This window comes from Lampris incognitus, chromosome 18 (genome assembly GCF_029633865.1).
Source record: "Lampris incognitus isolate fLamInc1 chromosome 18, fLamInc1.hap2, whole genome shotgun sequence".
Taxonomy (NCBI): domain Eukaryota; kingdom Metazoa; phylum Chordata; class Actinopteri; order Lampriformes; family Lampridae; genus Lampris; species Lampris incognitus.
This window is the reverse complement of record NC_079228.1, coordinates 29,314,190-29,331,478: the sequence shown is the minus strand read 5'-3', so window position 1 is coordinate 29,331,478 and position 17,289 is coordinate 29,314,190. Positions and strand designations below refer to the sequence as shown.

General features: G+C 41.5%; 2 protein-coding genes across 3 annotated transcripts in view; one reads left to right on the top strand and one right to left on the bottom strand.

The window, feature by feature from the left end:
* ubap2l (ubiquitin associated protein 2-like) overlaps window positions 1-11,652 on the bottom strand; it is a 40,827-nt gene extending 29,175 nt beyond the window's left edge. Inside the window, exons 1-8 of one of the 2 annotated variants that reach the window (XM_056298106.1) lie at window positions 11,515-11,652; window positions 10,084-10,221; window positions 9,667-9,744; window positions 8,371-8,481; window positions 7,804-7,978; window positions 6,987-7,091; window positions 6,808-6,853; window positions 1,785-1,891 (exon numbers count right to left, since the gene is read on the bottom strand). In XM_056298106.1, coding sequence (XP_056154081.1) covers window positions 1,785-1,891; window positions 6,808-6,853; window positions 6,987-7,091; window positions 7,804-7,978; window positions 8,371-8,481; window positions 9,667-9,744; window positions 10,084-10,179 — 718 coding nt within the window. In that variant the 5' untranslated portion in view covers window positions 10,180-10,221; window positions 11,515-11,652. The remainder of the gene's footprint in view (window positions 1-1,784; window positions 1,892-6,807; window positions 6,854-6,986; window positions 7,092-7,803; window positions 7,979-8,370; window positions 8,482-9,666; window positions 9,745-10,083; window positions 10,222-11,514) is intronic. The other variant, XM_056298107.1, reaches the window with a different exon arrangement.
* A 1,170-nt stretch (window positions 11,653-12,822) lies between these two features.
* Window positions 12,823-17,146, top strand: LOC130128841 (protein C1orf43-like). The gene is made up of 7 exons (XM_056298597.1): window positions 12,823-13,165; window positions 13,304-13,405; window positions 14,247-14,355; window positions 14,461-14,514; window positions 15,600-15,766; window positions 15,975-16,033; window positions 16,224-17,146. The coding sequence occupies exons 1-7, from the start codon at window positions 13,103-13,105 to the stop codon at window positions 16,429-16,431; spliced, it is 762 nt and encodes a 253-aa protein (XP_056154572.1). The 5' UTR covers window positions 12,823-13,102; the 3' UTR covers window positions 16,432-17,146.
* The last annotated feature ends 143 nt before the right edge of the window (window positions 17,147-17,289 follow it).

Genomic DNA, 17,289 nt, shown 5'->3' with positions numbered 1-17,289 from the left:
AGTTCACCAAAGTCGACTACACAAAAAAAAAAAAGAAGCTTTTATCATGTCAAGATAAAATCAGCGTTGAAAGCCAATTCACTCACGGGAAAAAATAAATTATGTTAGCAAGTAATTGTACCTTTGTTTATGCTTGAATTGAAGTCTCTTTGAGAAAGTTGCATAGAATTTTAAATATCTTCCAGATCCAATTCAGACACTTTTTTTTAAACACTAGAACGGCCCACTAGAACGACTCCCACCTAAAACGACCATGGGCCGTCTAAATGACCGCCAGTTTTTAAACTCTATATTCTGTCAAGATAAATACCCAGTTGAGATATTAATACAATGTATACGTTAGTATGTCTGTTAGGAAACGACTGACACCAAAATTAACATTTTAACAACTATAAAACTATTTTAAAACAATTTACACTTCAGGAGACATGGTCGAACTTGAATAGTAAAATAGAAAAAGTGAAACTATTACCTAAGAAACAAAACAGAAAACAAATATTGTTAATCTCAAATGTAAAAAGGCCTATAAACGTGAAATATAAAAAAAGAACTGAAAAGAAATACTGAAAAAGACCCAAGCAACGACTGGAACTTAAAAACTACTAGAACGACCATGGGCTGTCATTTTGACTGCCACGGTTTTTAAACTCTATATTCTGCGAAGATACATACCCAGTTGAGATATTAATGCATTACATATGTTAGTATGTCTGTTAAGAAACTAACTGACACTAAAATTAAAAAGTTAAAAACTTTTAACACTATTTTTCAAACAATTTAAAATGCCCGCTGTCCAACGCCTGTAAATACTGCAACATGTCGATGGTAGTCATGGTGCGTCTGAAAAGGCATCTGTAACCAGACATGCTGGCAATAATCGAAAATTAAATTTAGACTATTACTCTGCACTGGATAACGCTATTTTTTTCTACGGCAGAGCAATGAATTTCGCAAAGGAAATGATGCAACCAAAACACGTCATAAATAATGACATGACGCGCATGATCACACGCGAATTACGAATTGGTCATTTTGTGACAGAAGGGTATCAGCAAGAGTTGAAGGGAAGGTGGTTGTGAGACCAGTTATGTTATATGGTATGGAGACAGTGGCACTGACAAAAAGACAGGAGGCAGAACTGGAGGTGGCAGAGTTGAAGACGCTAAGATTTTCATTGGGCGTGACGAAGAAGGACAGGATTAGGAACGATTATATTAGAGAGACAGCTCAGGTTGGACAGTTTGGAGACAAAGCAAGAGAGGCAAGATTGAGATGGCTAGGACATGTGTGGAGGAGAGATGCTGGGTATATTGGGAGAAGGATGCTGAATATGGAGCTGAATATGTAGAGGAAGGCCAAAGAGGAGGTTTATGGATGTGGTGAGAGAGGCCATGCGGGTGGCTGGTGTGACAAGAGGAAGACGCAGAGGACAGGAAGAAATGGAAACGGATGATCCGCTGTGGTGACCCCTAACGGGAGCAGCCAAAAGTAAAAGTAGTAGTAGTAGTAGTAGTAGATGGTCGTTTTAGGTAGATCTTATCATAACTTTTTGTGTGTGTTTGTGTGTGTGTGCAATTGATCTAAAACTCATTGCAAATGCAAATATATGCAATTTTGGGGGAATTCAGGGAGCTGCAGGTCTGTATCCCCTCCCCCCCCACCCACACACAAAGTTATTAAACTTTGAAAATCCAAAACGGTCATAATGACCGCCTTGGTCGTTCTACTTTAAAATACGGGTTCATTTCTTTTATCATAAGACATTTGGTAACCGGTTAACTTACTGGCTCCCTCCTCAGGCTCCATGCTTCCCGTGTTGTTCCAGGTGCTGCCCCCACCGTAATTCTCCTCTGTCTGGGCTGGCTCAGCATAGTCAGCAGGGTTGAATGTTCTGGAAAGGACAGTGATAGAAGACTCTGCTTCATACCGTATCTATTGACTTAAGTACCAAACAGAGAAGCGGACCCCAAAGACAGTTGTGGGGTGGATTTTGGCAACTCCTCCACAGGTGATCAAGCTTGGGAGTACGTAGGCACATTCCTGATCAGAACTCAACAGTATGAAATTATTCGAGTCTATTAATATGTTAAGCCAATTTTACTCAATGTCTTTAAGTACCATGAGTATGCACTTGTTACGTATGGGTGTCCCAAATTGCTTAACATATCCCTAACCCTGGCATTATTTATTACAGCAATATCACAGGCTACTCATTGCAATATACATCAATCAGCCAAAACATTAAAACCACTGACAGGAAAGTTAATAACCCTGATTATCTTGGTACAATGGCACCTGTGAGGTGGTAGGATATATTAGGCAGCAAGTGAACAATCAGTTCTTGAAGTTGAAGTGTTGGAAGCAGGAAAAATGGGCAAGTGTAAGGTTCCGCCCAACCTTAAAAAGGGCCAAATTGTGATGGCTAGACGACTGGGTCAGAGCATCTCCAAAATGGCAGGTCTTGTGGGGTGTTCCCAGTATGCAGTGGTCAGTACCTACCAAAAGTGGTCCAAGGACAACCAGTGAACTGGCGACAGGGTCATGGGTGCCCAACGCTCATTGGTGTGCGTGGGGAGTGAAGGCTAGCCTGTCTCGTCCGATCCCACAGAAGAGCTACTGTAGCTCAAATTGCCGAAAAAGTTAATGCTGGCTATGAGAGATAGGTGTTAGAACACATAGTGCATCGTAGCTTGCTGCGTATGGGGCTGCATCGCCGCAGACTGGTCAGAGTGCCCATGATGACCCCTGTCCACTACCAAAAGTGCCTACAATGGGCACACGAGTATCAGAACTAGACCATGGAGCAATGGAAGAAGGTGGCCTGGTCTGATGAATTACGTTGAATCATGTAGACAGCCAGGTGCGTGCGTGTTGTCTACCTGGAGAAGAGATGGTGCCAGGATGCACTATGGGACGAAGGCAAGCCCGCAGAGGCAGTGTGATGCTCTGGTTCTGCTGGGAAACCTTGGGTCCTGGCATTCATGTGGATGTTACTTTGACACATACCACCCACCTAAACATCGTTGCAGACCAGGTACACCCCTTCATGGCAACAGTATTCCCTGGTGGCAGTGGCATCTTTCAGGATAATGCACCCTGCCAGACTGCAAAAATTGTTCAGCAATTGTTGGAGGAACATGACAATGAGTTCAAGGTGTTGTCTTGGCCTCAAAATTCCCGAGATCTCAATCCCATCAAGCATCTGTGGGATGTGCTGTAAAAACAAGTCTGATCCATGGGGGCCCAACCTTGCAACATACAGGATTTGAAGGATCTGCAGCTAACGTCCTGGTGCCAGATATCAGAGACACCTTCAGAAGTCTTGTGTAGTCCATGTCTCAATGGTTCAGAGCTGTTTTGTCGGCACGAGGGGGACCTACACAATAGTAGGCAGGTGGTTTTAATGTTTTGGCTGATCGGTGTAGTGATTTGGTCAAAGTTCACAGTTTGTACAATGAAAGGCTTACGAAGACCACATGGAGTGGGACAATATTCGCCTTTTATTGTTCATTAACTTCTGTGTGGGCTTGGCGGAAACATGTGTCACAGATCTGACACAACATTATGCATTTTGGGCAAAACATCCTTTAAACAATTTTTGTGCTTTCAGACTGGCACACGTGAAGATGCGCACTCAAGCAACAAAATTAATTAACACTTAAGTTTTAGCAGTTTTAATTATCTTTCTTGAATTTGGAGCATTAGTCAAAAATCTGGAGGCTTTCAGGATGTGTGTGTGAATAAGTTTAACAGTGCATGTCAGAGATGGGTCCTAGCTATTATTCCCGATTCCCTATCAATAGAATGATCCAGTGTTTCCCCCATACAGTCTTTACCTGGGCGGGCTGCCCCGAGGAGTCCCACATTAACAATTTTCTATTTTTTTTAATCCATCCGAGTAAATGGAACAATGATCAATTAACTAGAGCAATCTCCCCTTGCAGTATCACCCCCATTCTGGTTCACTCCCTTTTTGCATGCTCAGCACATGCACGAAAGGGATTACCGCAATCGGACGAGAGACACAACACAAATTTTGTCAAGTTTTTGAAAGCACTTTTTGTGTAATCATTTTCCAACTTTGGTAGTTGCTTCGAATTCCAGTGAAGAAAGCACACCCTCCCATCGCCACGGCAACTGCGCTACACGTTAGTGTTGTTTCCAGAATTCTCTTCAGGCTACTGCCATTAGAAAGACAAACTAACTAAATCAGCTCAGGTTAGACTAATTTTTCATGTGGTAAAGCACTGTTTATTAAATCTATTAATGGACCAGCACAGACTCAAGTATATTTGAGACCTGTGGAAAACACTGACCACTGCTTCCTGTCTAGCATGTCCTGATGCTGTCCATCTACACATCATTCTCGTTTAATGGCACTCAAAATTCCCACCACTGAAAACAAGACTGACACACTAGTGGCGGTGCACTCACCTCTCATCTCCCGAAAAATCATATCTGGGCCCCTTATCAATCTGGCTTTAGAGGAAAAATAATAGCAACGATTACAAGCAGCTCGACAATAGGGGTGGAAAAGAATAGTATGTGTTGCTTCAAACTACTACTCGTTAACAAATGGAGTTAGGGAAATCACATGCATAATCACAAGTCACTTTATACAGTGCTGCACACTTTACTACACAACAGTACAGTACAGTATGTGAACACTGCACTGTTTGAGCTGTGCCACCTAATGACAGGTGTTTTAATAAAACTCTGCCACACTTAACCATTTTCCTCTATCACATGGCATCTGGTTAAGAAGAGCTAAGAATGAACAACAAACATGCAGATTGAAAACATCCAAGCTCCAAAAGCCACACAATCTAGAGCACCAACATACCCAAGATGTCGGACCATCTTACACAATGTTAGCAACAAACCGATTACCCGTCAGCAAACTGGCTTGTCTTGCGCTGTAGTTTCACTCTCATTTTGTTTGGGTCATTACCCAGTTCAAGAAGCCAAACGCAGCGGTGAAACAACTGCGGCTGTTACGCAACAGCAAATGTATTCATCCACTTGACTTACATTGTGCATCCCTATATAAATTCAGAACATGATGGCAGCATCTATGAATTGGGTCAACTAGCATTATTGCCACAATTTAAGCCATTTAAAAAGTGCTATGTAAGATTTCCAGAAATGTAAGGACACAGCATTGCTAAGCTCATATGCCCTGCTTTAGGTTGTAAGCCGTTTCAATCTTTGCCTTTTTGCTGCAGATGACCTCATTCTTCCTAGTGACGGTTGGTCATCAAAACCAGCACACAGACGTTTTTTCTTTTTTTTTTTCGGGGGGGGGGGGTCTTTGTCTTGCTGTTGCGCAAGTAAAACCTGGTAGCTGATTGACTTCAGCAAGTGTCCAGTATTTAATTACATTTCCACAGTGCACCCTTAAGTTTTAAACACACCGAGTACGTAGACAGTGCAGGCTAACCTAGCATAATCTCAAAAAGCGTTACTGTAAGGCACCAATTACCAGACACTAGGAGGTGAAACTGCTGCCAATCTTCTTATCACATAATATTAAGTTGATCAGGGAGCTTATGTGCCCAAAAGCCTGTGTGCTCCTTTAAATATTTGTGTGACAAGGCTAAATTGGGCCTTAAAGAAACTAGGCTGGATGAAAAGGCTTACAATCCAAGGTGAAGGGGTGATGTTTGGTTTAATAATACTGAGACCAAGCTGATAATCAAATTTCTGCTATTGACAAGTGGCCAAACGACAAAAAGGGAAATTGTCTGGATTCAAACTGAGTGACATGAAAACTCCTTGGCTATTCTCTCAAGTGGAAAGCAGGCTAATGAAACTCCAGCTCTCAGCTCACTCCAACAAACAGCTTGGGCTAGATCCCTCATAAAACAAAGAGCGATCCTTGTATGCTTTATGATATTCTTTAAAGTATTAGCACACATAACAATTTCGCAAATCATGGAAATATCACAGAAACTTGGAGCACAAAGATCTCTCGAAGACAGTTATTTTTAGTGCTTTGGCAAACATCTTACTGATAAAGAATCTCCTTGTGTTGTTGTAGTTATGCCTTATCCTGCCTCCATTTACATCCATTGAATATTTGAAAAAAGATATTGATGGTGGTTTACTTCTAGGCTTAGGACAGGACAGTAAACCTCGTGGCCCCAATAAAGGGAACCACATACCATAACTCGTCTCCTCGGAAAGAAAAAAAAAGTACTAGTTTTAGAAGTTACCGCGAAACCCCACAACACAATTTGTTTTCTAATGTATCAAAGAAAGATACAACGTTAAGGTTGCTGTGATGCTACATGTTTAGAAATGATGGACAAACCAATAGATGACAGGGTTTAAGATGGCCATTGGCAAACACACCAGCAAAAACACCACAGCTGAAAGCAGAACCCCTGGCCTCTGTAGTGATACATACTACACTACGACTGCTGTATTTCAAAGACAAACACGTGAAATACACACAAACTTGTGACCTATATAACCAGAGGAGAGAGATGCAGATGGAACAATAAGCCATAGCCAGACAGCAAACATTCAATGTTAACCAGAGGGGTTGTTACGATATTGAGTGGATCCATCCAAATTTCACTTCAAACACGTTGTTTAGAAAGCATGCACTCTCCACAGAGTTGAGTTACATAAATACTGTGCTCAACCCACGCTGCTCCTTCTCCATTGGCTGGCATATGTCCTGCCTTCTTTGGATTAAGTCTTAACAATAGACTGGGGTCCTGCTCTCTGGTGACCATGGCAACAGGTAAGAGAGAGGAACAAAAGCCCCCCTGGTTTTAGGCAAAGCAGGTGTTCCCTTACCCCATGCCCTGTGCCGAGAACCTGCCTCCCCGCCTTCCAGACACTCCTGAGGAGAAAGGTGTAGAACTTAATTTAGATTCTCAAAATAATTAATTTCAGATTCTGAAATTAATTAGGACAATAAGAATGTTCCAGAAAAAGGTTCTGAAATGAGGATGGGAGTGTGTCTGATCACTTACCAGCAGTCCCTCTTCCTCTGCCTCTTCCCCTTCGGCCTCGCTCTGTGCCTCTTCCAGCTACTCCACTGGCTTTGCTACCATCCAAGCCATTCTCTTGGCCACGGACTTCAGAGAGGAAGAATGAAAGAACAAACAGCATTAGATGTGGACACAACCCACAACTGAGAGCAGAGGCTGGCAGAAAAACTATCCCAACTGTTGCATTGGAGCAAACAATTTTTTTTCACCAATACAAATAATAAATTAAAATAACTCTAATTGAAAAAAACAAACAAAAAACTAACACTTGTGATTTCATGTGCAAGTCAATTGTAATCCAACATTTAGAATAAATGCACCAGAAATCATTCTCTAGTTTTGTATTTGGCTGGAGCACACACTGTTACCCTCCAAGGCAACAGCAGGAAGGGTCCCTTGTGTGCTGTTTTAAGTTAAAGGCGAGCTAGATGTAGCAAAAGATAACTTGTGTGTTGTTGATGATTTGTTCACAGTAGCAGGACAAAAAATGTCAAAACTTGCTTAGCATTGCAATGTGCATCATGGCCCTGCCTGGTCTGAACAAGGCACAAGTCAACATGGTGGTGATGACAACCGAAAGTCTGATTTTAATTCTAAGCTAAAATGTGGCAACTGATACAAATTAAAAAAGGGAACACGCTAAAAATCGAGCATCCCTACCCAGTTAGGTAGATTAATTCCTGATGTTGTGTAAGCCAAACCAAAGCTTAAGGAAACAAACAGACAATTGTAGAGACATGCTAGCAGAAAATGGGAATGGATTAGTGTTGCAGAGAGCCTGGCCATTGAAGGAACTCACACTCTCGTCCCCTGCTGGCCCCACGGCCCCTGCGGGGGGCCCCACCACGACGACGTGCCACATCCCTCTCTCCTCCTTTCTCCCTGTTCTCCTTTCCTTCCTCTCCAGTCTCTGACTGGCCAGTCTCCTTCTGGCCTGAAACTCCCTTCTTCTTTCCCACCATCTCCCAAGAGTCCTAGTGACAAAGCAAAGACAAATTCAGGAAGCTTTACTAATAGAATTTTCTTTCCAAATCCACTGAGTTTTGGTAGACCATGGAGGAGAAAAACTGTTACTGCAGAAATGGGTCAAATTCAATGGATCCAGGGACAAATGATGATAATTTCATGCCGTCACTGAACCATACCAGTATATAGTCGTTCAAAACGACTGGTGAACACTTTTCATCTAAAGCAAGTCAATGTGTAGTGTCACCACTATGGAGCCCGTATCCTTGCTAGTGCATCTAGGAAACTAAACAGTAGCAATGTTTCAGGGTGATAAATGTTGGTCACTTAGTAGCAACGCTGTTTACCAAAGGGGCTTGGCCCTCACACCACTAAGCCCTCACACAAAGCCCATACTCACAGTATCTGGGCTGCCCTCCAGCAGCACATTGATGGCTCTGTTGACATCCCCATTGCAGTCGTGCAGCGCGATCATAGACTCATCCTGGTCCTTGCCTGTGATATCAATCAGCTGGAAAAGGGAGAGTGGAATGATTGAGCTCTGCACAGAAATGATCCCTTGTAGACAAAAATGGGTTCTTATTTATGCAGAAAAAGATAATACACACAAATAGTGTTCTTGTGACCAAAAAAATCTTAATGACAAAATAAATACAAATTCAGTAGACATTAACTTTATCCTCTCAATATGCTCCACCCTGATCAAACATTAAAACATGTTCACCAGTGTTCAGAGTACTAAAAACTAGTGATATAATTCAGTAGTTTTTAAATCATATTTTTGGGATATTGTACAAGAGGATATTGGACAAAGTGAAAGAACCTTTTCATAAAGTTGGGCCCTACCAGCATGTTTATACAGGTAGACCTCACTTAAAAAAAACACAACAAAAACCTTGCAGGACTGTTTATTTTAGGTATGACCTTCAATAGTTTTTTTTTTAATGAAATAGAGTAGCTTGGGCCCATTAATTTCATAAAGAACATACCAGACTGAAATTCAAGACTAGATTCTACACATTTAAAATTGAAAAATTCTTAATGTTTGAGAAATCTAAAAAAGACAAAAGACAGGTGTTGCTGGTGTTAAAAATCAAACCTGTTTGAATTCAGTATATACATACATTTGATCTTACAAAAAACAGGTTGTTGATATATATAAAGAAAAGGTGGTGCCACTGGCTTTGTTTGCTTTTGAAAATTCAACTTTGCAAAGCAGAAAAAGAGAATGGAAATGGTTGTGTTTGTTGTTAACGGTGGGAATTTGTGGTCACGAGGACCAAAAATACTTTTTCAGGTTATACTAGCTGCAAAAGGTTTCATAATGCTCATTCTTTGCTTAGAAACATAGTTGTCAGATAAAAGGTTAATCAGACGAACTGATTCACCTTGCTGTGATTTCCTTACCTGGATTATTGAGCATACATAAAGACGAAGTTGTTCTACTTTACTTTTTTCACATACATTAAGGACAAAAGATTATAGAGCCAAGTATTTTTTTTGCCTTTATTTGATGGCGATGGTTGAGAGAGAGCACGACAGGAGGGGCGGATGACATGCAGCAAGGGGCCCGGGCTGGATTCGAACCCAGGCTGCAGCGGTAAGGACTTAGCCTTATGTGGTATGTGCTCTACCAGATGAGCCACCGGGGCACCCCATAGCTAAGGCTTTAAATTAGATTCTGTGCATCTCTCACCTGCTTCACTTTCTCTTCAAAGTCGGCATCATTGTGGTCCGAAATCATCTGCGCGAGTCGGATCTGCTCAGCAGTAGCCTGTTGTGGAGAAAACTAGAACATTAAGTATTTAAGCATGAAAGAGGGGTCACTCAAACAAAAACCAACGGTAGACTTGCTCTTATTCAAAGGCAGAGAACAATATGTACACTGAATGTCAAATTGAGATCTTAGCCTATGTGTAACTCAGGTACACACTTTTTAATAAAGATGTAAAGGCAGTTGTACTAATTTTAAACAGTAATGCAACAAAGCTATTTTTACAAACAACTACTTACAGGGTTGAAATTTCTACTGCATTGTACAGCTTTTTTTTTTTGCCTTATTTTTACTCTTTCAAGCCATTTGTGATAAACTTGTGGGTTTAGGCGGTGGTACCTGTGGCCTCTGCTTGTGCTGTGTCTGGCTCTGTGTTTGGCCCTGTGTTTGCTCCCAGCTTCCCCGGGCTCGGTTTCCGCCCACGGACGTCATCATTTACAGTATATACAAATAATAGTATTTACAAAGGAATAACACCTGAGGAGAGACAGATCGCTACGAATTAGAGATGACTATAACACAGTATATGTCGGTTACACATCGAGTAGACTTGACACTTGTGTCCCTCGACGGAGTGGTTTGCGGCCGAAAGAAAAATAAAACTAACTGGTGTCCAAGCGACCAGAAGCGTCGTATCCATTGATAAAGTGATGCAAAGGAGTGGCAGTGCTTTTTTGCTGCGCCTTTTCCAAGGCGCTGTCGCGGGCATCACCCAGGAAGTAAAGCGTTGCATGCATGGTACAGCAGGTTACTACACGTATTATGTATAAGTACAAAACTCCATACTACTTCATAACACGTGTCGATCATTTATTAGCTGGACAGGCTTAAGAGGGTGGGAAACTACGTTGCAGAAATCAGTGTAAAAACAAAAGTCAAGTTTATTTGTATTGCCCACAATCACAGGGTAGTTCCGTAGGGCTTTACGAGAACATACAACCACGTACGACAAATAACCAATTTTATGTTATCTCACACAAAATATTCATAAACATATGGACATAACACCAAGATGTGTATACGATGACATCAAACGGATTTCCTTTGATAGCAGAGGAACCTCGAGAACGCTTGCGTTTCGTTAATCTTGCTAACGTTGCGTAGAGCCTATTTTTTGACTAGCCTAAAGATGACTCCTACGACCGGGGCCCGTCGGACATATCAATCACCCCCACAAACCCAACCACATGGCCAACAGGCTAGCTGGCTAACACTTAATGGGGGAGCTTTGGTGTTTCGGTGGGTTTCCGCTTCAAAGCCTCGCCTCATGGCGCGACCAACGCTAATTTTGCTAACGTTGGCGAAGCTAGCTATGGCACAGCTAGCGGGGTTTAGGGAAACGAACACTACTACTACGGTTGGGTAACCGCCGCTACCTCGCCTAGAAGTTACCCCTTCGCCCTGGTTGATTACGCCGTTGCTCGACAGTTACCAGCCACTAACATGTCAATTCGTGAAACTGCTTTCTTCCGTGTGCAATTTAGACTAAAAAATAAATAAAAAATACTCGCATCGGTCGGGTACCGCTCGACGGAGGCTACCGAGTTAGCCACGCTATCTTCGGGAACTAACGCCGATTCCCGTGGCTGCAAAACGTTACTTAGCCTAACAGGGTAGCAACCTCGCGAACTGCGCCGCTGCTCTGCTACATCATCCGCCAATTGTGGCCTCAACGCGGCGCAATGGCGGGGCTTCCCAAATACGAGACGACGAGGCTTAAGACGGGCCCGTAGGCCCCTGAAATGAAAATAAATATCAGGCGATACTGACCAGAAACACGGCTCAAATGTTAGATATTCTGCAATACGCCCGACCAAGTGGTCTCGCAGACGAACTCCGAGTCGGATCTAGGACGAGAGTTAAAGTCCCCGAATCCCCAAATTAATAAAACTAACTTGAGAAATTGTATGGTACTGACTCACGCAGACAATAAAAGCGAGACTCTGAATTTACCTGTTTCTTTTCCACTCTGACACCACAGATAGCCGCGTCACGTGGTTGACGGGGCGCTTCAAGGAAACCGGACCCACAACATGTGATCGCCCACTTATAGTTGTAATATGAACGTCTATCAAATTTTCAGGGGCACAAATGTGCGACAATTATAAAAATACATTTTCGGTAAAACAACAAAACATGTGACGTAGGTTGCGTCCTATCTCATTGTCCAAAACATGGATTAAGGCCTAGTGGTTGACCTGAGAGTGCTCAAGTCTAATTGATTATTTGATAAACACGCATTTGATGATGACGATGATGCTTTATTTCGAAAATGTAAATAAGCAGCAGATAACGTACAGATAAGCTATTGCCAGTAAGCTGAAGTGATCAACAAAAATCCACATATCAAACTCAGCGAACAAATCTCCGTATGCATCAGATTATCTGTTACATGCTCGAAAAGGAGCATAAGTATACTTATTTTTCCTACCCCTCCTTACCTACTCTTAAATTAATTCAGCTACTATATATTTCAAAACTCAGTTCCCACTGTGCCGCATTGTTCAAATTCGGTGCAAGTTGTGCTGCACAATACAAACTCAACTACTGTGAACAATAAGGGAAAAAGAGAGAAAAAAGAAAACATAAAAAACACACGAGAGAAAGAGAAAACAAGGCACATCCTAATGTCATGTGCCAAGAATAAACAGATCTCTTTGCTACATACAACCCAAATATTCACTCGGTGTCACAGAAATAAAAAAGGGGGGGATATAAAAGAAAAAAAAAAGAAAAAAATGTGATCCATTGACAAAAGTATGCACCTCAATAAGTACGGCTGCCCAGGTTCAGGGGATTGTTTTTATTGAGAAAACGCAAACTGCAAAGATTAGACTGGTTCTCAAATGCCGGCGAAACCCCATCCTGTATGTTTGTATTCATATTCTGCGTTGCACTTAGGCACGGAAAAGCTGTTTGTTATAACACCCGTCAACTATTTCGCTTATCAATATTCTGTGCAGGTTATAACAATCCACCCTTGTTTTGACGGCGCCCTTAGACGTTATTACGGTATTTTGAAGCGTCGTAAAACCGATGTCGCCCCGCCCTCAATTCGCTGTAGCTTGCCAGCTAAAGCTGTCAATTTAATCGCAAACGCTGGAAAAATGAGTCGATTCACTGCACGATACGTTATTTTGTCACCCCTGAAATATCGCCACAAGTCTTCATATCAGTTTACAGTTTTTAGCGGCAACATAGCCCGCTGGGTTGCGCTGCAGTCGTTCCTCAAAAATTAAACGGCTAACGTTGCCTGTGTGTTAGCTAGGCGGTTAGCCAACTTTACGTTAAGCTAACTTCACTTTAGCTGGACTTCAAATTAGTGGAGCGCAAAGCAAACACTTCACATGCACAGAAAATGGCAGAGTCATCGCCTTTATCTGGAGTTAATGTAGTTTTGGTCATGGCCTATGGGAGTTTGGTAAGTATTTGTCTAGCGTCAGGCAACCTTTTTAGGTTAGACATCAAGCTACTACTACTACTACTACAACCGCTCATCCGAAAGAACGTACAGATCGTTTCCATTATTAAATTTTAAATATCCACTTTTTCATTGCAGGTGTTCGTGTTGCTGTTCATCTTCGTCAAGAGGCAGATCATGCGTTTTGCTATGCGATCCCGCCGGGGACCCCATGCCCCCATAGGGCACAACGCACCAAAGGTTATACATTTATATATCCTGTATTTAACGAGGTAAAAGTCTCATTGAGATTAAAATATCTTTTTCAAGAATGACCTGGCCAAGAGAGTAGCATACACATTGTTACAACAATAAACACAAACCATGCGAATAGACAAATACAACTGTCACATACTACAAACGAATGAAAACAATATCCAGTTAATGTGCAATACAAGGTCGAGGACAAAAATCCAGTTATGATGCATAAACAAGTACAAATTTCTAGGATGATTTCAGTGAAAATTTAGGGGCAATCACGTTGACCAAGAGTACTATTTTCTCACTTCTTTAAAATGGACTTAAATTCCTCCATAGTAATCAGCTCAAACAATTTCAGGTCCTTCTGTGCGTTATTCCAGGACGAAGGGGCAGCGTATTTAAAAGCTGTTTTGCCTAATTCTCCTCTAATTCTGGGGACCAACATCTGTAGAATATCGTGAGAGCACAGGGCATATTGGTTTTGGTTTTTACACGCATGTACACAGATAAGGAGGAACAAGACCAAGAGATTTATATATAAAAGCTAACCAATTCGCGAAAGTCTGCAGACATAGAGATGGCCACTTAGCAGCAGTATACAGACTACAGTGGTGAATGCAATTGCCACAGTCAGTAATAAATTGTAAAACACAATGGTATACAGTGTCCCACTTTGGGCACTGGTCAGTGCAGTCATAAAGTGTAGGTCGCATTTTTACGCAGCTGTCACCTCTCCCAACCCCGTGTAGTTGGATTGATTATGTATGGCCAGGAAAACACTGCCTATAGTTGCTGTCAATATGAGAGTTCAGAGGATCCTTGTGTTGTTGATGGATTACAGGGTCTTAGAGAAGAGATTGATTCACGGCTCTCCAAGGTTCAGGAAATCTGTTTTGAACCTCGTCTCCTGTCAGAAGATGATGATAGACTAAAACAAGGGTCACAAATCAGTGAGTCGTCAACTCTTTACTCATGAAACATTGGAATATCTCTAAAGCAATTATGGTCAGACTTTCTGTAATGTTGCTTTAAAAAAAAGTGCTTGTATTCCCAAGGTTGCTACAACTATCTGTTCAGGATGAAGGCTCTTGATGCCATTCGGGATTCAGGTGAGAGATTTGTCTTTAAGCCTTATGTCTATGTTTGCGATGATGTTAAAATCATCGTTTCAGTTCCATGTTTATTACTATTGTTGTCATCATTTCACAATGTTCAACTTGTGGTTTTGCCTCGTTTGAAAAGTTAACAAACTATTCTGTACACTGTGCATATACATTGTAGCTCTGCAAATCACATCTCCTTACCTGTAGATTTGTAAGAGAAGACCGTGTCTGTTGCCTTTAACCTTTAATCAGGGATGAAGTGGAGGGTAAATGTATCTAAACATATATCTAAACTTAGTTTGTGTGTCCACATATTTTTAAACTCAATAAAACTACAAGCCTGGAGATTTACATGTAAGCAAATGTCTTTTTTGATACTTTATATTGCTTAAGTACTTAAAATAACATCTTATCCACAAATATGTAGGTTATGCACAGGTAGGACTTTCTCCCGGGAAAAATTATACAATGCTGAGTTTGTTATGTCTACAGCATAGCACCCAAATGTGGAAGAGTAAGGCAGGTACTGGCAAGTTTGAAGAATAAGCAAAGTTGTTGTGGCTTATAAGCGGACATGGTAGACCAAGCTTGTAGAAGATGTGTACCCAAAGATGATCCCATGATCATGATTTAAATCTTAGGTTCAGTTATGTTTTTTTGTTTGGCAGTCGGGAAAATTCTGACACAACAGTATGAACAATTCTGTTTTGCTGAATGGGTCTCTTGGCATGTTCAAGCAGCAATGCAATTACCAGTATCACCGCAGAACTCAGTTAAACAAATGGCAATAATGAGGATTGTAGCTTTGTTCATGATCTAGACACATGTAGTGTCAGACTAGAGTTAATTTCATGGGAATAGGATATTTTCAAGAAAATAAAACATATAGTTCACCTTGTGGTGATCACTGTCTGGAGATTGGAGAACTTTTTTATTTATGCTTGAATCACTGTCATCAATACTCACCGATGCTCTGTTCTATTATATCTTTGCCCCATCTTTTGCTACTGTACTAACCATTTCCTCACAGAGATTGTAATTTTTCATTTATTCTTATCTCCCCTGTGTCTCCTGACCTTCCTTGACCTCAGGCATTCCGCTACAAGAGATCAGCCGGAGTCCCAGCGCATTTACTGGACGCAACTTCCGGAGCTGGCTGATGGAGCTACGCAATTCCCACTCTTTGATCAAGAGCAGCCGCAGTGCACTCATTGACAGCCTTCTGGAGGGTTACGATAGTGCTCGCCATGGGACTGGGGTGTGTAATGATAGTGCACGTGTGTGGAGTTGTGCCTTTTTTTTCTTATTTCTTTTGTTAGTTTTTTTTTTACATGTGCTGTTTTTCTGTGTGCATGTGCAGCTATGATGTATTTGTTAGAGTGAGAGGTTATTTAAAAGAATAAACATGATCTGACAGTTTTGTTATTCGTTATGTTGATGATTTGACCGCCACTCTTGCGTTTCAGGTATTTGGGGAAACAGAGTTTCTGAAATACCAGCAAGCTCTCACTGAATTAGCTGATGTGTAAGTGCATTTTAAAATATGGTTTGAACTTGAAATTTACTGTGGCAAATGTTGGTTACCTTGGATTGAGGCTGATAAAATTGTCAGTTCACTTAGCTACTTTACGACTGCAGTCATAGCTGTACTAATGCTTTCTAAGGTGAAATAATTAACTTAGTAATGCCCCTTCTCTCTCTGTCTACTCTCTCAGGGTGAAGGCCTACTCCAGCACCACCAGCCTAGACCAGCATCACCAGTCTGCCGCCAAGGACCTGACAGGCTCTCCTATTCGCGGCGCTCCCTCAACCATTCAGGTCACCTACCTGCCCTCCACTGGCCAGCGCAGCAAAAGGCCCAAACACTTTCTGGAGCTCAAGAGCTTCAAGGACAACTACAATACACTAGAGAGCACCCTTTGAGAGACTGACAATGGGGTTGATTTTGAGACACCACTGAGACTGCTCCAAAAGAATTTCAGACTTGGTGGAAAGACTGCAAGCAAAGCTCTGACAATGGCAAACAAAATCTACATGGTTGTGTGTGTGTGTGTTCACTACTCAAGGGTTGCTTCATACATATAAAAAAAAAATTATCCGGTTGTAAATCTTTTTCCAAAAGGTTCTGGAGAGCCTCTTGAACAAGGTTTCCTTGTGTTGTGAAGAATCCTTGGCCTAGTAAAACTTACCACATTTGAATAGGTGAAAGGAAGGCCTATTATTGGCATTTGCCAGCACATTTTCGCGAACTCTCAAAAAAGTGCTGCAGAAAAAATAATGCCTAATTTTTAGAGCAATTCATTCTGCAGTCCCCAGATTATATTTTATGTTGTTTTTGGTCAGTCCCACAGCCCTTGTGCGTGCACAGTTTACATTTTCATTATTTTGGACCTAATGAGTTTGCTCTCGAGAAAAAAAAAAGAAAGAAAAAAAAAACATGAATGTAGCTCGTCTTTGGCCAGTCCTTTTCCACTGATCAGTACAGATTTTTGTGAAGAGAAAATGCCTGGCTGTTGGCCTCGACAATTTGTCTCCCTCAACTCAAAGGTGTGCAAATAGTAATGCATGTTCTGATTGTCTGTAGATGTCAGATTTTATTTATATGGAAAATGAATATTCTAATTTAATGAATTTCTTTACTTGATTTGTTTTTGTGTGGTTATTTCAAACCTGTGAGGTTACAAGAAAAAAAAAAACAACAATTAGTAGTGCCAATTAATACTGCCACCTCGTGGCTGTATTTTAATATAGCCACGAGGTGGCAGTATTTCGTTACAGAAT